The following is a 23,519-nucleotide window of genomic DNA, read 5'->3' as shown; positions in this document are numbered from 1 at the left end:
ATTATACTGAGGTGTTTCTGATATTTCGTTTAACCTCTGACATGAATGGGTTGGACTCAATGTTAGAAACACCTCAACAGCAGCACAAACTACAGCCTCCAAAACGATCATACTGTGGAATCAACACCTGTATAAAGCAGTTTAAATTACAGCTAGTGCAACTAACAATTAGTCCGCTGATTATTTTTTCTATATTACTAATACATTTTGTCTACAACAGAAAAATTCACGTTTATAAGTCGAGGGTAGAGATGCACCGATCCACTTTTTTTCAGTTCCGATCCGATTCCGATTCCTGAATTTGGATATCTGCCGATACCAATGTTATTCCGATATCAGAGCTCTTTTTTCATAGAATTTGCATTGCATTGCAATTTTGCATGAAATTGAAATACAATATGTTCTAAAGCAGTTTTGTTGAACTGTGGGTTAGGTAGGCTTCACATACAAACAGGTTTGGGAGTGCACATTGCTATGGCAACTCCTTTAATGTTTTGCAGGGCAAAACTAGCAGATTTCTATACATGAGTTAAAAAGTAATAAGGAGAATTTCAAAGAGACCAATGTGTGTGGCTACTTCTTCAATCTGCTTTGTTACTAAATAGTGTGTGGTCCTTCAAAGGGGTGAAAATGGGTTCTATGGGTACCCACGAGTCTCCCCTTTAAACACATGCCCACTTTATGATAATCACATGCAATTTGGGGCAAGTCATAGTCAAGTCAGCACACTGACACACTGACAGCTGTTGTTGCCTGTTGGGCTGCAGTTTGCCATGTTATGATTTCAGCATATTTGTTTATGCTAAATGCAGTACCTGTGAGGGTTTCTGGACAATATCTGTCATTGTGTTGAGTTGTTAATTAATTTACAATAATAACTATATACATACATTTGCATAAAGCAACATATTTGTCCACTCCTATGTATTAAATTATCTGTAAGAGTATAAAATACTTGAAATCTCCCTTTAAGGTACATTTTGAACAGATACAAAATGTGCGATTAATCATGGACAATCGCGATTAAATATTTTAATTGATTGACCACCCTAATTATAATGTACAATAAAGGACTGGTTTGAATAAAGATGATCTACAGTGAATACCAGCTGATGAGTAAGAACCATTGGCTGGTCCATAACACGCCACTGGTGTTCATCATTGGAGGGGAAAGTATATGGGATGGGTGAGATATGACAAACATCTCCTGTCATTATTTGACTTAAAGATAGAGTTGGCAATCTTCTTGAAAAACATTTGTTATATTTGTTGAAATTCTCATAACATTCAAGCTCCAGGCGAGGAAAAACTGGCATTATTTATAATTATTGATACATTAATGTGTTCTTCACTTTAATGTTGCAGCTGGTAGAGATCTTATTAACTACCTCATATATACATATAAATAATTAGATATTACTTAATAATATGTCATAGTTTATTAGTTGATTTCTATTTTGTATTAAGAATCTGAATCTGCAAAGTAGCTAGCAACTCATTTTGTCAAATAAATGTAGTGAAAAAGTTTAAAGTACAATATTTCCCTCTGAGATGTAGTGGAGAAGTATAAAGTTACATAAAATGGAAATACTAAAGTACAAATACCTCAAAATTGTACTTAAGTACAGTACTTGAGTAAATGTACTTAGTTACATTCCACCACTGCTAGAGCACAACGTTCTTCATAGATATAGCCTCTTCAATTTGTTCTCAAAGTGGACCAGATTGATGCATTTAAAATGTAAAATGAGCATGACCACTAGAGGCTCTGAGGTCCACCCACCACAGTCTTACAAAATCCTGTGGGAAACACTGCGACAGCAATCAATAAATCAAATACTCAAATATCCACTATCTGTGGCTGTCACAGGACTGTAATAAACCTGCTACTCTACCTTCCTACTTCCCCGTCTGCCTGCCTGCCTGTGTGCGTGCACTCTGCATGTGAGCAGAGTCTTCCACAATCTGCTAGTTTGACAACGGTGAGTACTAACAATAGCCATGTCATTATATTATTTTATAATTTGGGGGGAGTGGCTTTGGAGGGAGGCCTGAAGGGACGGACTATCAGTGTTGATGACTTGGAGACTTTCTCTCTAGATTTAGGGCGTTTTCACATTAGGTACGATTGATCCGTACCGTGCCCGGGTACGATAAACACCCTTAGGGACTTTTAGAAATAGTTAACAGCTAATGCTGCTAGCTACTTTCACTGGAAAAGAGTTGGCAACACTAGGCTGGGTTTTTAGGTTGGATCCTTTTTTTTATTTAAATCTAGCATACTCTTGCTAGTTTCTTAAGATTACCATGCCTAGCTTTAAAGGGAATGTTTTTTAAATGAGTGAATGAGATTGAAGTAAACTGCAGAGAATCATTGAGTACAAACATCAGTCAGTGAATCAGTCACCTTGTGTTCACATTTCTGGTCGATGGGAAGCTTCATCCACTCGCTATCGTCCCCCATGGTGGCCACTCGGGGGTGGGCTTCCCCAAAGGTACTCAACTGGAAAAGAACAGCATTATTGACATCAAATTACATTTGTTGTATTTCACCTGTGGTTTGCTGCTGGGGCAAAAAGTGAACCCTAACATTTTTTTCCCAGAAATCTTGGTGTCAGCAGAGCACTGCCTTTAAAACAAAAACCCAAATTTCATCAGGAAAAATTGGCTTTTCAGCCGTGTCACTCACACCTCTGCTTGGGACATTCAACAACACTTGGAGTGCAAAGGAGCAATTACACTCTAATAATTAGGAGTGCTGTCCACTCAACATATTCTGCTGCTGTAACCAAATATATAAGATATATTAAACTATCTACAGTATTTAATGTAGATCAGTGGTTTTCAAACTATTTTAGGTGACTCAAAGGAAAAAAACGGAACATATGAGCAATTTCTATTTTGTTGAAACAAGCAAACATAAGGGAGGGGATTTCTACTAGAGCCCAACCCATAATGGATTTTTGAGGCCGACAACATTTCTTGAAAATAACAGATGGCTCTAGTTTAGTTGTCTGTAACAGTCTCTTCAATCTCAAGTCCTGAAAGTGCTTCACCAAAGACACTTTGTCTGATTTTATCAATAACATTGTTTCAGTTGCAATGTCACTCACTTACTGACCTGCACTCACTTCCACTTGAAAGCATAAGCATGTGATTGTCTAATGCACATTCAGGGAGGGGCTATGGGTTCATATTGCATATTGATCTAACCCATTCTGGTAAAAAGGCTAAAGACATCACACACATCTCTGCAAAATACTGATCCACTTGCAGCCAGTCTTACATATAAGCTATGCAAACTTACCTAACTCCATTCAAATATTGCTAATGTAATGTGATCATGGTTATTCATTAACGTAGGTGCACATACTGTACACAGAGTTATCTAGTCACAATTAAAGACAGCATGCACCTGTACCACCAAACAGCAAACATTTCAACTATGCTTCTTATTGTGAGCCACCATAGCTCACCAACACCCACCTGAGAGTTCTGGTCAAAATAAATCTTGTTCTTGACAGTGTGATGCTATTTTGCTCAAGCAACTAGCTATTGTTGCTTACATACACAATCTAAACTATGGGTTAGGGTGTAACATTATACAATCTAAGACAACTCATTAGTAATGTGGATATGATGTCCAAGCAGTCAGAAGCACCCAATGTTTATCCCACTGCGATACAACAGAGGAGTTCAGTTGTTCATCACTGAACTGTAATACAGCCTTTAAGACTGATAAACAGAACACATTTATGTTAGTTTACAAACACATTATAACCAAAACCACAGACATAACTTGCTAACTTACAGATCACAGACTGATAGATCAACATCACCCAGCTGTAACTCCAAGTAACGTTATACACAGTGTTTCACATGCACACGTATGACAGGTATAAGCGCATGCACGCGAGAGGTAACAGTTAGACAGGTAGCTGTAAACCGCCACAATCCTGACTGGAATACTAGACTGGCTGGAGGAGGACGTGCACTCAGAAACGAGACTGCACCATCAAATGCAGCCAGTTCTAATCAACTAGGTTAGCAAACCGTGACATCGTGTAGCTAATCAGTCCACTGGTTGTCCCCATGGTTGTCTCCAGTGTGCTCAGAGTCAGACTAGGAGTGGTCACCATGTTATGTAGCTGTCCTGGTTACCAGCTAGTCAGATGAGCGCCATCATTGACTAGCCACGTTAGCAACCACTGTGACAGTTGCTCCGTTAGCACGTCAGCCCGCTCAGTCTGCTTAGAGCCACTACAGCAACACAATACAAGCAACCAACATGTAGCCTGCTAGAATGTGTCGTATACAGTTAACGTTTAGGTCCAGCAGATGTTCATGTAGAGAGCTCATTGTTTGCTATCGGTGGAGAATCGCTGTTAGCTAGCTGCTTAGCAACCAGGCTAGGAGCTAGCTGAGCTAGCTAACCTTCCACAGTCAGTCAGGCCTAACGACGCAGTTATCAACCACAGCTGCAGAACAACCATCCAACACGCTGGCTCACAGTACAATACTGGTTCTGACTATAATAAGAGAATAATAGTATATCGCTGGCATACCTGTTAGTGTCTCTAGGAGACAATAGGGTGCTGCTGGTCCAGGTAGACAGGGCTGATACTGAGATCACTCTGGAGGAGCCGAGTCTGAGGAGCTTTATACAAACCGTTCAGTACGGAACCAGAAGACAAAGCACAACTTCCGGTTCTCAATAAAACTGAAAGCTACAACGTTCCTCGTCTTAATACAAAGCAACAAATTAATTAACAAACATTGTGTAGTAGTAGACGTCTTATTTAAATCAACACTGTGGAACACGGTTTAATTTTCCTATGCATTTTATGTGCAGCCGAGACATTTTGCGCTCTTATTTTAAACGCAAAGGAACACCAACTTCCGGTTCGTCACTGCTGCTTGTGTCCAACTTGTTGCAGGTTTTTGAAATGTCTCCAAGGGCGGGGAGACCGAGGCAGAGGAGGGGCGGGGACAGGGACACCACCCTGAAGGACTATATCCCTCTGGTATTTAATCCAGACCCTGAATTACAGTCTCACTGCATGAAGAACAAGATACCGGCCAGGAGACACCAGTACACCCCACAACATGTTGGATTCACGGTTTACACATTTACATTTTATTCATTAGCGGCTCGTCACTAGACAAAGGCATTGATTGGTTGCATTTGAACTATGGTCCGCCCTAAGGTATGAAATGTCCTTTGCTGATTGGACCATCACATGTATTGCAATCCTTAGTAGAGATTTGATTGGCTGCTCTGAAAGAAAGCCCTCCCGGCTTTACTCCTGCGTGATTTGACTGGCTGCAGGTTGTTCATCTAATTACATGTATTTGTAAATGTGTAAACAAACACACACGGACACAATATGCCTCAGGTTATATCCCATAAATCTAAGAAATACTGCTTATTAATCAGAACCATGTCACTCTTGATCAAATACAACATACAGTGACAATTTACCTGCTGCCATGGTGAATCGTAGTATCAGCTCAATTGATTATGGCTTCTTCCATTGATGTTTGCTATTAATATTGATTAATTCTTATTTTCTATCAGTTTACTGGAAAATCCTTAAGGTATGTAATGAGCCCGATTTTGCTTCTCGGGGAACTTTGTGTTTATTTAGAAATTAATTTAAGAACTAGTTTTCTGAATTGGACATGTGGAGCCGCTCACACTCCCACATACAATGAAATGAACGATAACGATAATACTTTATTGTCAGACAGGTCTGAAATTTGTTTTGCATCACAGCAGCTCCATTTGCAACATCACAGAAAGGACAAAGACAATAAACAAGGATACAAACATTTAAACATTACAATCACAGAAGACGATATTCAGGGCCCTTTAACGCACATTTGATCTGGGATTAGGCTCCATATTTAGTTTAAGGATTGACTGATGTACAAAAGAGTGCTTCAGTCTAACCTTATTAAATCGTGGAACCCTGTATCTCCGATTTGATGGTAACAATTGATATTCACTGTTCAAAACATGGTTGGGGTCAGAGACGATGTTGTTAGCCAGCCTTAAGGGAAACAGGGTACACATTTCTTCACGGACTACCACTGTATTTGGTATAACAGATTGCAAATGGCAGATAGAAAACTGGCATGGGAAGAGCAAACAAATGCAATAGCAGAACACGTAGAACAGAACAATCCACACCAGCCTTCCATCTATCTCTATCTTCCATTGTCAAACTGTAACTCTTCAACAACTGCAAATTACAAACAGAGACAGTCACTTAATTACTGAAAACATACAGTGAAAAATTACTTAGATATGGCGTTACTGTAAATATAGCAGCACAGGACACAGACAAGTAGACTAATTTCAAAGACACAGACACAAAGACACTTACCACTCAAATAGAGAAAGCCATTTTACCTTTGAATTATGTTGTAAATAGGCTAACATTCAACAGCCTCGACCAACATTCCAAGACACTTTATGCAAGAGATGAGTGCCTGATTGTGCAGAGTAGCCTGTTGACCGTACACAGTGACAAATAACACAACCTAATGTACGTTTTGGTCCTTCAATTTGTCTATTGCTGCTACACTACAAGTTAAAGGTCCCATATCATGCTCATTTTCATGTTCATACTTGTATTTTGTGTTTCTACTAGAACATGTTTACATGCTGTAATGTTCAAAAAACATTTATTTTCCTCATTCTGTCTGTCTGAATAAAGCTGTATTTACCCTCTGTCTGAAACGCTCCGTTTTAGTGCATTTCAACGGAATTGCAACGGAATGACGTTGCTAAGCAACAGTTTGGGTCCATGTTTACTTCCTGTCAGCTGATGTCATTCGCATACATTGCAACAGGAAATAAACTGAGACACATTTAAAATGTTTTCATTTAAAACTGTGTAATGGTCTAAATATTGTATATTTGTGACATCACAAATGGACAGAAATCCTGACGGCTTGTTTCAAACGCGCAATTTCTGAAAACGAGTTGTGTGTATTTCTCCATATATTGAGCATTTCGATACTTTCACAGTATTTATAAAGCACTTAAACCTGCTTTATAATATCAAAGACATGAAAATCTCACTTTTTACAATATGGGACCTTTAAGGTTATTGCTTCCTAAGTCTGACTATGGACTACTGTTTTTGCTGAGAAAATAATGCTATTTGCCAATTTTAAATATGGAGTATCAGAAGTATAATAATATAATAATAATAATAATAATTATTATTATTATTATTATTATTATTATTATTATTATTATTATTATTTGTAGTTGTAGTAGTAGTAGTGTGGAAAATGGAACCTTCGTGTGCTGTGTTGTTCGGGGGGCATTTAATTACTGTAACTCACAACATCGTGCTGTTTCCATGGAAGCCCACCATGTTAGGACCGTGTCCATGGTTAGGACCAGGACCAGGACCAGTCAGTGCTGTGATAGCTAGCGGACTCTCCAGGCTACCGGAATGACATGTATTAACTGGTGTACATAGCTAGCTGGATAGCTCATAGATCACAGCTACACACACATGAAGTGTATAGATGATCATTTCAACGTTATCTCCTCAAACACGACCACAATGAGCCGGTTTAATTCAGCCGTCCCGGATGACGAGTACCTCGGTAGGTCCTGTGTTAGCCGTGCAGTGCTAACAGTGGAGCTCTTTAGATAACTCATCTCTTGGTGTATAATAACGTTACTTTCATTTAACAGTCTATCTAGCTATCTAATGATCGCTCTGTCTCGTCACTGAATGTATTGAAACGGTTAACTAGCTATAGTTAACTGTTCTAGTGTTCAAGCCTGTCTGTGACTTTGTGTTTGTTCTCCTCACAGCGGACAGTAATGTGTTGTTCTACCTGAGTGATGCAGTGACCCAGCTGCTGGAACATAAAGAGGAATACACTCAGTTTGGGGTGATCCGCTTCTTTGCTGAATAGTATGTTCCACTCAACACACAGTCAGTCACCTAATGACACCTAATGACACCTAATGTCACCTAATGTCAGCTACCTAGTTCTAATGTCACCTAATGTCACCTAATGTCAGCTACCTAGTTCTAATGTCACCTAATGTCACCTAATGTCAGCTACCTAGTTCTAATGACACCTAATGTCACCTAATGTCAGCTACCTAGTTCTAATGTCACCTAATGTCACCTAATGTCAGCTACCTAGTTCTAATGTCACCTAATGTCACCTAATGTCAGCTACCTAGTTCTAATGACACCTAATGTCACCTAATGTCAGCTACCTAGTTCTAATGACACCTAATGACAGCTACCTAGTTCTAATGTCACCTAATGACACCTAATGTCAGCTACCTAGTTCTAATGACACCCAATGTCAGCTACCTAGTTCTAATGTCACCTAATGTCAGCTACCTAGTTCTAATGTCACCTAATGTCACCTAATGTCAGCTACCTAGTTCTAATGTCACCTAATGACACCTAATGTCAGCTACCTAGTTCTAATGTCACCTAATGACACCTAATGACACCTAATGTCAGCTATCTAGTTCTAATGACACCTAATGTCAGCTACCTAGTTCTAATGACACCTAATGTCACCTAATGTCAGCTACCTAGTTCTAATGTCACCTAATGACACCTAATGTCAGCTACCTAGTTCTAATGACACCTAATGTCACCTAATGTCAGCTACCTAGTTCTAATGTCACCTAATGTCACCTAATGTCAGCTACCTAGTTCTAATGTCTCCTAATGACACCTAATGTCAGCTACCTAGTTCTAATGTCACCTAATGACACCTAATGACACCTAATGTCAGCTATCTAGTTCTAATGACACCTAATGTCAGCTACCTAGTTCTAATGACACCTAATGTCACCTAATGTCAGCTACCTAGTTCTAATGTCACCTAATGACACCTAATGTCAGCTACCTAGTTCTAATGACACCTAATCAAATCAAATCAAATCAAATCAATTTATTTTTGTATAGCGTCAAATCACAACAGAAGTTATCTCAAGACGCTTTATATGTAGAGCAGGTCTATGACCGTACACCATAGTTTTGAGACCCAACAGGATCCACCAAGCGCACTGTGGCCAGGAAAAACTCCCCGATTACTGGGAAGAAACCTGGAGCAGAACCGGGCGCAGGGCGGGCGGCCATCTGCCGAGACCGGCTGGGGGGACAGATAGATAGAGTGAGAGAGAGAGAGAGAGATAGAGAGAGAGAGATATAGAAGCAGCCACAATAGCAGTCTAGCAGCTGTAATAACTAATACAAGTAGGGCTGATAACACAAAACCAATAGTGGTGGATGGAAAGAGTGACTCAGAGGGTAGAGCAGGTTGTCCACCAATTGGAAGGTCGGTGGTTCGATCCCCGGCTGCTCCGGGTCACATGTCGATGTGTCCTTGAGCAAGACACTTAACCCCAAATTGCTCCCGGAGGCATAGCCATCGGTGTGTGAATGAGTATTTAGATTAAATCCTGATGGGCAAAGTTGGACCTTAGTAGCCTCTGCCATCAGTGTATGAATGTGTGGGTGAATGGGTGAATGCTGACATGTAGTGTAAAGCGCTTTGAGTGGTCGGAAGACTAGAAAAGCGCTAATGTCAGCGCTAATGTCACCTAATGTCAGCTACCTAGTTCTAATGTCACCTAATGTCACCTAATGTCAGCTACCTAGTTCTAATGACACCTAATGTCACCTAATGTCAGCTACCTAGTTCTAATGTCACCTAATGACACCTAATGTCAGCTACCTAGTTCTAATGTCACCTAATGACACCTAATGACACCTAATGTCAGCTATCTAGTTCTAATGACACCTAATGTCAGCTACCTAGTTCTAATGACACCTAATGTCACCTAATGTCAGCTACCTAGTTCTAATGTCACCTAATGACACCTAATGTCAGCTACCTAGTTCTAATGTCACCTAATGACACCTAATGTCAGCTATCTAGTTCTAATGACACCTAATGTCAGCTACCTAGTTCTAATGTCACCTAATGTCAGCTACCTAGTTCTTCTGGAAAACCTTTTGACTAATGTGAGGTTTGGGAGGCTAATACAAACATTTTAAATGGCACATCTCCGCAAAGATGATATTGGAAAAGTACAAATTCACTTTAATTTGTCTTTGTAAATGTGACGCAGAAAGCCAGTGATGCATATTCGTCTTGTGCTGAATGTACAGTATGTAACGAATGTAAACGGTGAGAAAGTCTCTACAAAACTAGATCACATTTCTGTTTCACAAGTAACACTAGCTGAGACAGTCGGTGGAAGTAAACACAATTAATGCATTTTGTGTATCATTTTTTAACTAACTGATTACATGAATTTTGAGATGGACTTTTGCTTATTTTTTCAATTTGTATGTGTGTATTTGTAGTTTCAGCAGTGTAAAGAACAGTAACCACGTGCTCTTCAGAGAGTATAATTACATCAGGGCTACTCCCCATAACAGAGCCTCCTTCATCAGAGTCTTCTGGAGATGCTACAGACAGATCGCCAAGAGTGGAGGTGAGTGAGAGCCAGAATGAATTAGAATGGAAACTTGTCTGTTTTGATCGTAGTTAGATTGTCTCTATGTAAGACTGTGTTTATTTTATAACATAAGACTCACATTTAAAGTCCTAGTTATTACAGACCGTTAAGTGAAGTCACGTCCAATACACAGCAGTGTACTGTCTGTCATTAGTTTCCAAATAATCATTTGATTGACTTGCAAAACCCACTTGTCAGGTTGGTTTGTCTGTCCTTGACATTTAAATCAGTGCTTCACTGTTGTATATTCTGTAACTAAAGTTAGTTTTCTTCTCTTATTGTATTCCAGAGTTGGTTTCAATGCTGGAGTACAGGTCGCTGCTGCAGTTATTGTGTCCAGACTTCCCTTTGGAGATGGTGCAGAGTGCAGCCAGGTCAGTACACAGACACGACTTGGACAACACACTAAACTCGTTCCCTTCAATACATTTTATTATATCACCACCAAACCCTTTTGACCTGGATTACTTAGTACTGTTGTTCACCAATCCAAAGTTTGGTTACCACAACTTTAACAGTGCACGCTGTGAAAATATGCCTGTTCAGTTTACTATGACGATTAGTATGAGGTACATACTAAATAAGATTGCCATCAAAGTAGTATTAAAATACACTGTAATCATCGTGTAGTCACACTGAAAAAAATATAAACACTTTTTTTTTCATGAGTTTAACTAAAACATCTAAGACTTTTTCTATGTACACTTTTTGTGCACAGATCTGTTTAAATCTGTGTTAGTGAGATGCTGATTAAACCGCATGATTATTACACAGGTGTGCCTTGGGCTGGTCCCAATAGAAGACCACTCTCAAATGTGTAGTTTTATCTTAATAAAATACATATATTAGGCACTCTGAACTATGGATTTCACATGATTAGGGCTACAGACAGTCACACGGGATTCATCCGTGAAGAGAACACTTCTCAAAAGTGCCAGATGCCATCAGAGGTGAGCATTTGCCCACTCGAGTCGGTTAGGACAATGAACTGCAGTCAGGTCAAGACCCTGCTGAGGAAAACGAGCACACAGATGAGCTTCCCTGAGACGGTTTCTGACAGTTTGTGCAGAAATTGTGCAACAGCTCAGGTGGACATTCTGGCATTGCCAATGGCACGCTCCCTCAAAACTTGTGACATATGTGGCATTGTGATGTGTGATAAAATTGCACACTTTAGAGTGGCCTTTTATTGGGACTAGTCCAAGGCACACCTGTGTAATAATCATGCTGTTTTAAGGTATAATATGCAAGAATTTCCTAAAAAAAAAATTAATAGACTGGTACAAAATGAATCCCTCTCAATCATCACTTCTAACTTTGCGAAGTTGTGCAGTGACTTGAGTGCTTATGCTTTAGAATGTAACCGCGGGAAACAATCAGAAAATAACGTTTTATTTCTCTGATCCACTGCTTTGTTCTCACGAACGCCGCTCTCTCTCTTCAGTCACTCTATAGCTCGCTCCACCATCGCTGCTCTCTGGCCCTCTCGGCTCGTTGGGCTGTGGAGGTGTGGCCAACTTTGAAGGCGGTGTGTTTACAAACAGCAGCGGTTACATATTATACCTTTAATCAGCATCATGATATGCCACACCTGTCAGGTGGATGGATTATCTTGGCAAAGGAGAAGTGCTCACTAACATAGATTTTAACAAATTTGTGCACAAAATTTGAGAGAAATAAGCCTCTTATGTGCTTAGAAAAAGTCTTAGATCTTTTATTTAAACTCAAGTGTTATGTTGTTGTTCAGAGTATATTGTGTATACTACACATGCCAGTGCTATACATTACAACAGACTTAACAAGAAAATATGATATCATCTTACAGTTATTGTGTGCAAAATCTGCTCTCCTCATGCCCTTCACATTTAATGGCCAATTTTTTTTTTTTTTATTCTCATCTCTCAGATGTTTTGGGTCTTATGCGCTTACTGTTTTTTATTTGACATGTGTTACATCCAGGATAGTTGAGTCCCTTAAAGGTAGGGTGTGTAATCTAGGGTACACTAGATTTTTAAAACTGATCCAACCTGAAAATCCGGCTCAGCGTTGCCAACTCTTTTCCAATTAAAGTAGCTGGCAGCATTAGCTCCAAAAGTCCCTTAATGAACATGGCTATTTTTAGTACTCGCAGCTGTCAAGCTAGAAGCTTGTGGAAGACTCCGGTGATGTGCAATGAGTGCACGGGCAGAGTGCACGTAGGTAGGCAGGCAGGCCATTCAATCATTTCATTTGGGCCGAATGAGCAATGGCGCCTTAATGCTGGGAGCTGGTGTACCAGGGGGCCTCATGAGACACAAGCTTAAAAAAGATGTGATCCTTGCCATTATACGGCTGGTCGAGCCGACGCACAGCACGGGAGGGGTGGGGGGGAGAATGAGGGTGCTCCAACGTCCTGCGAAATCCGTAACGTTACATAATATCGCTGATGAGAGGGAGTTATCTAGCAGTCATTCTGTTAAAATGCCAAGGCAGAACTGTGTTTACTAATGCTCGATGATAAGTACGGATGCACTGATACCACTTTTTTTCAGACCGAGTACAAAATATAAGTACTTACATTTGGGTACTCGCCGATACCGAGTATCGATACGAGTACTTCTCTGTCCAAAAGGACCCTCGTTAACAGCCAGCTGGAGGGTGTGAGCGACACACGGCAGGCTGGGGATGCCCGCATACGGGGCGGTGCGCCGCGACCGGCTCTAGGTCGGCTTGGAAAGGCTCGGGGGGAAGGTGGCTCGCGGCTGCAGGTTTACAACGCTCCCCGCCCAGACCTCGCCGCACCGTGGACAAAGGGCTCGCTGTGCCCTCACTCCCCGCCGGGGACGGCCCCCTGCTCCTGGTGTGACTGTCGACCGGGGCGCCCAACTGCGTCGTGCTGCCAGATCGGGCCTCGGCCCACGTAAAAGGCACCAGTTCTGTGGCGATGTCGGCAACCCACCCGACCCGTCTTGAAACACGGACCAAGGAGTCTAATGCACGCGCGAGTCGGAGGGTGCAAGCAAAACCCCGTGGCGCAATGAAAGTGAGGGCCGGTGTGCGCCAGCACGGCCCTCACAGCACGGCGCACCACCGTAAAGTGGTATCGGTGCCGTTGTATCGGAGCCGTTTTGCGAGTATGAGTACATGAGCACAGTATCGGACCCGATACCTGATACTGGTATCGTTATCTGTGCATCCCTAATGATAAGCACTGATAAAACGATGTTCATCATACTAACTGAGCGCCAAATAAACATTAGGTAGGTGGGGAATTAGTACAAGAAGACCGTCGCTGCCTGTGTTATAAATGTTAATTTTCTATACACTTTGAATCCATAACATGCAAGTGTTTTTACCGTAGCCTGTCTACCATACGCACCGCTGTCATCATCATCAGTTTATCGGCCACGAGCAGTGAAAAATAAATCGATAAGAACAATATTAGTTAATAACATACTCAGCAGCCCTTACTGTTGGATCAGGGCTGAGCATCAGCTGATTCAGGTGTGCCAGAGCAGAGAGAACTTAGGCCAGTACTACGAAGCAGGATTTGGGGTTAGTGAGGTAACTCCAGGTTTAACTCAGGGTTTTTTAGTCCTACGATGGTGGTCCACTTCTTACTGGGATAGATCGCCATGGTAACTGATCCTGAACAGCTAACCTGCTCCGGAGCAGGTTATGTTCCAGATAAGAGATCAACTCGTATAAAAGCACCTCCTACTGACCAATCAGAGCTCGGTGTGCGGATCCTATGATAATATTACACACATACGAAGAAGTGATAATCGGGCTAAAAACACCACAGTTTAAACTGACAGATGCAGGAAGGACAGCTGGCTGTGTGCTGTGGGTGATTACCGCTTTGAATTATGTTGTAATATTATTTTTTTTACTTGCTCTCAAGTCCATTTCACACTGCCTGAGTCGATGATGCAGCTGAAAGAAGTAGTCATACTCGCCACGACTTTGTTATTAATGAGTCTGTTCATTTACACATTCACACATCTGCATTTTTTTTTTTCTTTTACCAGCTGTCCTTCCTGCATTTGGCAGCTTCTACTGTGTTCATTTTAGTCTGTATTATGTGTTTAACTTCTTCGTATTTGTCTAATATTATAGTTTGCTCTTGGTTTGTAAAAAGTGCTGCTCCGCTTTGATTTGATTGCTGTCGGGGATGTAATGAGAATTTCAACAAATGTAACAAAAACTGTATTTGAGCAGCACTCCCAACCCTACCTTTAATGACTAGTTCACCGCTGGGTTGACAGAGGACTGGTGTAAACTGTTATTATCTGCTTTTCTTTTCTTGTCCTGTAGAATTGTCCTGATGGATGACGCCATCGACTGTCTGATGTCTTTCTCTGATTTCCTTTATGCCCTCCAGCTGCAGTTCTACTACCAAGGTACAATAGAAGCTACTGTTTCATATTGGCTATGTACAGTATGCCCAGGCTTATACTGTACATTCACTTTTATATTGTATAGGCTCCATCCTTTAAGAGCTGTTGCTATTGGTTTCATCCCCTGTGCACATGCACAGTCGTGAAGATTTCTTTTGCCCCCTTGTGTCCTGCACGGGAGAGATTATATATCTGGTCTGGCCTGGGAATGTCTCAGGGTCCCCCAGGAAGAGCTGGAAAGCGTTGCCTGGGAGAGGGACGCCTGGAATTCCCTGCTAAGCCTGCTGCCCCCGCAACCCGGCCCCGGATAAGCGGAAGCAGATTGATGGATGGATGGATGGATGGATGGATGGATGGATGGATGGATGGATGGATGGATGGATGGATGAATGGATGGAGGAGTAGACCTGACATTGAACTTTTTTCCGTGGTCATTTGACAAGTACAAAATAAAATGGTAGTTGTTTTGAGTTGTTACGGAGACAACACACATCAGTGGGGCTGTAACGTGTGGTTGTAGCTAGTACGTATCCTGCTATAGCGAATGCATGACCCGCCCTACTCTGTGGACACATCTCCAGTGACCGATGGCTGGCTAGTTAGCTAGGTAGCTTGTCCTAGTGAGGCGGAGGGACCGTAGCCTGCTGCACGGCTCACTTTCTGTCACCAGTGTAGCATTAATGCATGGCGGGATTAGCAAACTAGCTAACTCAGCTGGCTAGTTAGCTAGCTTGCTAATTCTGCTAGTTACAGAAAATGAGCTGAACAAAGTTGTTACTCATCTGGCCATAGCAATATGCTTTTCTACGCTGTGACGAGTGTGTGGATGAAGCATGAAGTTGTTAAATTTAGTTTAGTTTAGTTTAGTTTATACGGAAGTTAGCCCGTCGCAATGGCAACGGTACACATGGAAATGTCCGCCGCTCTGACCATCCTGCTACATTGATTTGAATGGGAATGTCCATTCTACTCCTATTGTATTTCTATGGGTAAAACTCTCTGATTGTTGATTAAATAGTTTTAGGATGAGAAGCTGTGCTCTCCTTAAAGGCCCTTACACACCAAGCCGATGGTCGGCCGTCAGACAGTTTGGGGCCGTTGGTGAGCGTCCGTCGGCCGAGTTTGCCGGCACTTTTCTGCCCGTGTTGGAGGTTTTTTCAGCATGTTGGATCGGCGGCGGAGCCGGCAGAGCTCTTCGGTGAGAGAAATCACTCTGTTTGGCGGTTCTGCTTCAGTGCAAGAGAAGAGAAACGGAAGTCAGGAAAGCAAGGAAACGAGTAAAGTCAAAAGGAAAAACACAGAAGGCTCTTCTCATTTTTCATCTTCATCTCATCTGATCGTTCCAACACACGGATGTTGTCACAGTGACATGAACATCTGGAATGAAGCTAAGTGGTGAGTGAGAGTGGAGTGGAAATGGTCGGCCAATGCCGCTTTGTTTCATGTAAAGTTAAGTATCATAACAACAGCTTGTATATCCGCCGTCCTCAGTCTTCCGGTTTCCCTTTTTGATGATGAATACAGACTACCGCCGCCTGCTGGTGTGGAGAGTTATTTCATCTCACGCAGGCACAGAAAGTACGTGGTAGTCGGCCATTGCCTGTCGTCTTTGCAGTGTGTTCGAGTGCAACTTTTTGGCCAAGACTAAGGCGACGTGAGGCAACTCAACGGGTGGCCTTTGTCGCAGCTAGTTCTCTGATGTCGGCTTGCTGTGTCCCCAGCTTAACACAGAGAGAAAACTCTTGTACACCACACAGGAAGGATTTCTATGTTCAGATGTCTGATATGAAAATAATAATAGAAACCTATTAACAACCTATAAGTGTGTGAGGAATAATGAAATTAATATAATGAATATGAAATTTATATCACATTTTTATTAGCAGTCAAATCCCATTTCCAGCAAATAGCTGAATAAAACAGAATTTAACCCCCTCACTTCCAACTGCCCGTAATCCTCTGTGTGTAGAGTTCCTGGACAGCGCGCTGATGATCTACCAGGATCTGTTAGCAGGGAAGAGTCCTAACACCGTCATCGTCCCCACGTCCACCTCCATCGAGCAGCTCCCCTCTGTGGCTGCAGAGGAGAACGACAAGGAGGAGCAGCAGCAGCAGCAGCAGGACGGAGTGGAACCGTCCACTCTGGCTCAGTGTATAGATGCCCTTTGTGACAGGTTCAAACACAGGTAAAACACACATACACACTCCATTCTCAATCACTAGGACCAGACACCTTCTAGAAACTTGCTCTGATAGTATAGTGTATATAGTATTTACAAGAAAATATATGGAAGGCCAGAGAGGCCAAAACCATGTGAAATTGCCATGTGAAGTCACACGTTGATAACACCTTATTAACTTATCTTGTCAACACTGTACCTTTAACTGAAAAATTACAAATTAAGGATGTACATAATTAACCGTTTAACCGTTAACCGACATTAAGCATTTTAACTGATTAACGCTATCGGTTAAAACGGTTAAAAGAAAGTTAATAATTAACTCAAAAGCTGAGCGGCTCAGAAGAGCGGCTTGTTTCTTTAAGGAGAAAAGCTGGTCCACCTTAACAGCCCACCTTAAGAGGCGGAGCCGGAGTTGCAGGATACAGGAAGTCAGCTCCGGTCTCTGGCTCGCTTGAGCGGAGCGGAGGAGTTGTAGTTTCGTAGCATTTATTCACCGACAAATAAACTGTACACACACTGCTACACCTACGATCACAGCTAGAACACCACCAACAACCTCACACTCACCACCAACACACACACACACGGTCTGTTGGAAACTCGCTAAAGTTACGCAGACTACGTGTGCGGCGGCGGCGAGCACGAAGCCTCCGGCAATGCTAGAGCTGCTAACGTAGAACAAATACACACACTGTTTGTTGGAAACTCGCTAAAGTTATGCCGGGCAGACAAAGTATCGTTCCGCCGGGCAGACACACAGCTGACAACATGCTAAACTAAACTAAATGTGCGGTGGAAACTTTTACTGGGAAAGTGGCTGCATGTCCGCGACACTACACGCAGCATCGTAGCTGCTAAGTTAACGCTCCCGGACGGTGAACTGGAGACTCCCGTCAACCAATATCTGTTGTGCTCCTACTGCTGGCGCACCGCTGCATGCGAGGCACAAATCTTTTCGGTTAACGGTTAATAATTGGTTAACGAGGGTCGGTTATCGGTTAAGAACATTTTTCAAAATTAGCATCCCTAAATCTAATATAATGAAGTAAGGCTCTCCGGCATTCTGTATTGCTCAACCTGCAGTGCGCTCTCAGCACTCCTCCGGTCACCAGGCGGTCACGCTTTCTTTGCCTCAATATAGCAATGCGCTAACAAAGCGCCTGACCACACCTCATTTTAAGACCAATACAACCATGGGCGCACGGACGGGGCCAAGTACATTTGCTACTTAAACAACGTGGGTGCTGGGCGTAAAAATGACGACTGCGTCAGTCTGAAACTAGCGATGAGAGTTGCGCTGCGCTGTGGCGCCGCCTTGAGCCGGGTGTAAGATAGGGTCCTATGTGTTGATGATGGCATAACCAGAAGTGTAGTGAAGTTGAATAAAGTTGAATGAAAGTGAAAAGATGAATTCCCTCGGCTACGCCTGTGACTGTGGCCCTGCTCTCATCTATGCAGCAGCTGAACACCAGCAGTAGCACTTCTTTGTTGTTATGTGTGTGTGTTTTGGCTGACTTTCTGTGTCTGTGTGAAGTCATCCTCCCAGGTCCTGTATGAGGGAAGTACTGGAACAGACTAACAAAGTCTCTTACTACAGCTTCCTAATGAGCCTGGCTAAACATGAGACCATCAACCAAACTATTGGTAGGTTTAAAATGACCATTTCCCTAATACTACTGCTACTACTAATGCATACAAAATGTTGTTAAAACAACATATGTTGTAAAGTGTACAATGTATGATTTGTGTATAAGTACTCACGATTACATCCACTCTCATACAGATTTCATGACTTCTGTACACTACTATATACCAGAGCTGGAGAGTTTGGCAACTTGACTGCTGTGAGACTCAACTTGCTTGTGACTCGACTTGATGACAAAAAGTAGGGATGCACCGATACCACTGTTTTTCAGACCGAGTACAAGTACTTACATTTGGGTACTCGCCGATACCGAGTACCGATACGAGTACTTCTCTGTGCCAAAAGACCCTTGTTAACAGCCAGCTGGAGGGTGTGAGCGACACACGGCAGGCTGGGGAGTCCAGCATACGAGGCGGTGCGCTGCCACCGGCTCTGGGTCGGCTTGGAAAGGCTCGCGGCCGCAGCTTTACAGCGCTCCGCGCCCGGACCTCGCCAGACCGTGGGCAAAGGGCTCGCTGCGCCCTCTCTTCCCGCCGAGGCGCCCCCTGCTCCCGGTGTGACTGTCGACCGAGGTGGACTGTCCTCAGTGCGCCCCAACCGCGTTGTGCCGCCAGATCGGGGCTCGGCCCACGTAAAAGGCGCTAGGGGTCTGCGGCGATGTCGGCAACCCACCCAACCCGTCTTGAAACACGGACCAAGGAGTCTAACGCACGCGCAAGTCAGAGGGTGCAAGCAAAACCCTGTGGTGCAACGAAAATGAGGGCCAGCGCGCGCCGGCTGAGGTGGGTTCCCGGCCCAGCGGGGTTGGGCGCACCACTGTAAAGTGGTATAGGTGCCGTTGTATCGGAGCCATTTTGAGAGTACGAGTACATGAGCACAGTATCAGATCCAATACTGGTATCGGTATCGGTGCATCCCTAATCAATAGTGTTAAAGGCTGCAGTAAGGTCCAGTAACACTAGGACTGATGTTTTGCCTGTGTCGGTATTAAGGCGTATGTTTAATGAGGGCTGTTTCAGTGCTGTGATGAGCACGGAAGCCTGACTGAAAATCATCAGTACCCGTTTGATATTAAGAAGGCGGTCAGTTGATTAAAAACAATTTTTTCAATGATTTTGCCAACAAACGGCAGATTGGATATGGGCCAGTAGCTGCTCATCATGGAAGCATCTAGATGATTCTTTTTGAGTAGGGGCTTTATAGCAGCTGTTTTCAGGGACTTAGGGAGTGTGCCAGACAGCAGCGATACATTTATCATTTTAAGCACGTCTGCTGCTATGAGGTGAAAAACAGATTTTAAAAAACTGTTGGCCAATAACCTTTTAGGGAACATGCTTTAAAAAGTTGAATCTTCTCTGTCGTCCCTCTTTCTGCAGGAGCGTTACCCAGCAAGGCAGAGTTCCTCATTGACCCAGAGATGGATCAGGAACTGGACAAACTGTGAGGGCACATACAGTATAGTGTATACTGCACAGGATGACTGTATCATAACAAGCATTTTAACATGCTTTTCTGTTTTTCTCATTTTGTTGTCCTTATATCTTTCCTTTTGTTTGACCTTTACTGCCTGTCTTCTTTGCTTGATTTTCTCCTCTCTTCTCCTATCTTCTTTCCTTCTCCTAATATCTCTTTCCTTGGTCCGTGTGGTCCAGAATCGCTCAGATCTCAGTGAGTCCCAGCAGCAACAGCAGTGGCAGTGCGGTGGGGGGGCTGAAGGAGGTGCAGAGGAAGGCCTCCCCCAGGAGGAACATCCACCACAGGAGGAAGATGGAGGTGGAAAGCGATGGTTCCACAGAAGAGACTGACTCCTCTGAAAACTGACCTCTAACCTTTCACCAGTCTGTGACATATCACCTACACACTGTGGCTATTTTCTGTTATTGTCATGTTTGAGAAGCCTCTCAGCTAGTGATGCACCGATACCAAATACCAGTATCGGGTATCGGGTCCGATACTGTGCTCATGTACTCGTACTCGCAAAACGGCTCCGATACAACGGCATCGATACCACTTTACAGCAGCGCGACATTAACCTCTCGTCACCATCTTTCGGGTCCTCACACTCCACCTCCCGAGACCGTCTGGTGGTGTGCCCGACTCTGCTGGGCCGGGATCCCACCTCAGCCGGTGCGCGTCGGCCCTCACTTTCATTGCGCCTCAGGGTTTTGCTTGCACCCTCTGACTCACGCTTGCGTTAGACTCCTAGGTCCGTGTTTCAAGACGAGTCGGGTGGGTGGCAGACATCGCCACAGACCCATGGCGCCTTTTATGTGGACCGCGGCACAACGTGGTTGGGTTGCAATGAGGACAGTCCGTCCCGGTCGACAGTCGCAGGGAGCCCCGTCACGGTGCGGCGAGGTCCGGGCGGGGAGCCTTGTTAAGCTTCGGCCGCGAGTCACCTTCACCCCGAGCCTTTCCAAGCCGACCTAGAGCCGGTCGCGGCGCACCGCCTCGTATGCGGGACTCCCCAGCCTGCCGTGTGTCGCTCACACCCTCCAGCTGGCTGTTAACGAGGGTCTTTTGGCACAGAGAAGTACTCGTATCGGTACTCGGTATCGGCGAGTACCCAAATGTAAATACTTGTACTCGAACTCGGTCTGAAAAAAAGTGGTATCGGTGCATCCCTACTTTCAGCATTTATACTATACCATCATGAAACACCAGAACTCTCCACTAAAAGTGAAACTAATAAAGTAGAGTTCGGTACTGTAAGTTAGCTGCTTCTTATTAAGCAAAACAAGGCAGGTTTCATTGCTGGTTTTACAGAGTGACTGGAATAAAAGATGGGGAGGAACCTCTGTCATATTGGAGGTGGAATTATTGACTGTAAATGCTTGATTTTTCATAAAAAGCTGCACTTGATGTTCTCAAACCAACCTTACTTATTAGCTTCTCATCACACGTTGTGGGTGAATGTACAGCATTCCTGCTGCTTTAAATCTTTCCCTTTAAAGGGCGGCCACAGCACTGGACGTTAACCCTGTATGTGTCTGGAAGAAAGTAAAATGTATTATAATAAGCCCTATATTGACTGCAATGGCAGATACGTGTTCTCTATGTTTCTCAATCTGAGCATTTTAAAGAACAGGGACTCTGAACACAGTGACAGGGAATGATTCATCCTCTCCCCGCCTGTTCGGAACCTACACAGTGAACAGCTCAAGCATGAACTGTATTTACAGTGCAAAGTTATTTATAACCTTCTATCGGTGAAAAGATAATAATAATAAAGATAAGATAAGATAATAAAGATGTAACTGAAGCCTGATGTGGACAATTTCTGTTGGTCACTCCTAATTATACACCTGTAGATTCGGCGTTTTTTCACATTAAACTCGTGAAATTACAGTTGAGTTCGACCCAAGCACACTTGGTGATTGTTGGAAAGAGTAACGACAACGGTTTAGGTGACTTTTACTAGTTTACTTAGTTTCTGTCCAGTTTGAATGAAGTGTTTTACGATGCTCCGCTACGTTCAGCTGATCTCAACATAAACAAAAATACACGTGGATGATGGCACAAGCTGAACGGAGAGGGGGGCGGAGGTCTGCGCTCTCCGAGTGCCATTCTAGTTGATGCTGTATCCGACTCTGAGATCGTTTTTTGGTGTTAAATGGTATCTTGGAGTGACTTAATATTGCACTTCCATAAAGTTGGGGGACACACGAGACAAGAGACAAGACGAGCTAAAAAGGTATGGTCACAATTGATGCAGCAAAGCACAAGATTAGTCCCTAGTATTAGAGTTAAACTCCCAAAACACAGGATTCTACAGTTCCCATAATGCAACCAAGATCATCTGTCAAACTCCACACCTCCAGTTTGTAACACAGGCTTTTTTCTTTAATGTGTAGCACTGTCCAGATTACCTTGATGACATCACTGTGACATCATCAGGTTTCTTATCTGTGAGTAGTGCTAACCAAGGCAAGTTAACTGTCCCTTTAAATCCAACACATGAGGTGTCTGTGGGGACAACACATTGCAACAAAAACAAAAAAAAAGCCTCTTGCGCTTTTATTGTGAAGAGCAGTTTTCCTGTCTCTGAGATACTACATGGATGCTTTCTGATCATTCATTGATGTTAATTGCTCACAACTGATTTGATTGGTTGAAAGACAGGATCATTTTTTATTCAGTTCTATGAAAAGATGAGAAGTCTAATCAGGCAAAATACGTGCAAACGTGTGGGAGGACAATGGGTGTGTAGGGCTTTAAAGTTGTACTTAAAGCTGCAGTAGGCAGTATATTTTTGGCATCATTGGGCAAAAATTCCTAATTCATTTCATTGAGAGAGCGTTCCTATTGGTTGTGCTCCGGTCATGTGACCGAAACTTGGCGTTCCTTCACCAGATTTCACAATGGGGGTAGGCATCACAATCTTTCTCATTTTACAGCTAAACCGTGCACTACAAGATGATTCTGAAAACATCTGAGGAGAGAAATAGACATTAACGTAACAGAATATTGATTCATATTTGATCAGCGCTGCCTAGTTTGACCGTTTGGTCGGAGTTCATGAGTGATTGACAGCCGGCTCTCATAGACGGCAGCATGACAGCAGACCTCAGATCAGCTCTTACTGCTTGTTTTCCTCCGGTCTGTGAAATCTTGCAGATGCCGTTAGGAGCACCGGAGGACACAGAGGAACATGATTTTTTTCGGGTTACCTGTTCCATGTACTACTGTCACGATATAGCCACCGTTTTATAAAAATAACTTCTTTTTTTAATCATATTTGCTCCAATCTCTCCTACTTCAGCTTTGTTTTGATATACTAT

General features: G+C 43.1%; 2 protein-coding genes across 6 annotated transcripts in view; one reads left to right on the top strand and one right to left on the bottom strand.

Annotated features, from left to right (window-relative positions):
- Positions 1–4,722, bottom strand: part of ckap5 (cytoskeleton associated protein 5) — a 74,375-nt gene extending 69,653 nt beyond the window's left edge. For all 4 annotated transcript variants that reach the window (XM_074631504.1, XM_074631505.1, XM_074631506.1 and 1 more), the window contains exons 1-2: positions 4,566–4,722; positions 2,408–2,503 (exon numbers count right to left, since the gene is read on the bottom strand). In XM_074631504.1, the coding sequence (XP_074487605.1) occupies positions 2,408–2,464 (57 nt within the window). In that variant the 5' untranslated portion in view covers positions 2,465–2,503; positions 4,566–4,722. The remainder of the gene's footprint in view (positions 1–2,407; positions 2,504–4,565) is intronic.
- Positions 4,723–7,387: 2,665 nt separating this feature from the next.
- Positions 7,388–22,006, top strand: cstpp1 (centriolar satellite-associated tubulin polyglutamylase complex regulator 1). 2 transcript variants are annotated; one of them, XM_074631497.1, is made up of 9 exons: positions 7,407–7,629; positions 7,844–7,946; positions 10,377–10,507; positions 10,821–10,905; positions 14,828–14,913; positions 16,880–17,096; positions 18,628–18,737; positions 20,115–20,178; positions 20,391–22,006. In XM_074631497.1, the coding sequence occupies exons 1-9, from the start codon at positions 7,536–7,538 to the stop codon at positions 20,557–20,559; spliced, it is 1,059 nt and encodes a 352-aa protein (XP_074487598.1). In that variant the 5' UTR covers positions 7,407–7,535; the 3' UTR covers positions 20,560–22,006. The 2 variants fall into 2 exon arrangements, with proteins under 2 accessions (XP_074487599.1, XP_074487598.1); XM_074631498.1 differs by lacking the exon at positions 20,391–22,006 and having other exon boundaries at positions 7,388–7,629; positions 20,115–20,182.
- Positions 22,007–23,519: the final 1,513 nt, after the last annotated feature.

Source organism: Sebastes fasciatus, chromosome 4 (genome assembly GCF_043250625.1).
Source record: "Sebastes fasciatus isolate fSebFas1 chromosome 4, fSebFas1.pri, whole genome shotgun sequence".
Classification (NCBI taxonomy): Eukaryota; Metazoa; Chordata; class Actinopteri; order Perciformes; family Sebastidae; genus Sebastes; species Sebastes fasciatus.
The sequence above is the reverse complement of the archived record's forward strand: the minus strand, read 5'-3'. Positions and strand labels throughout refer to the sequence as shown.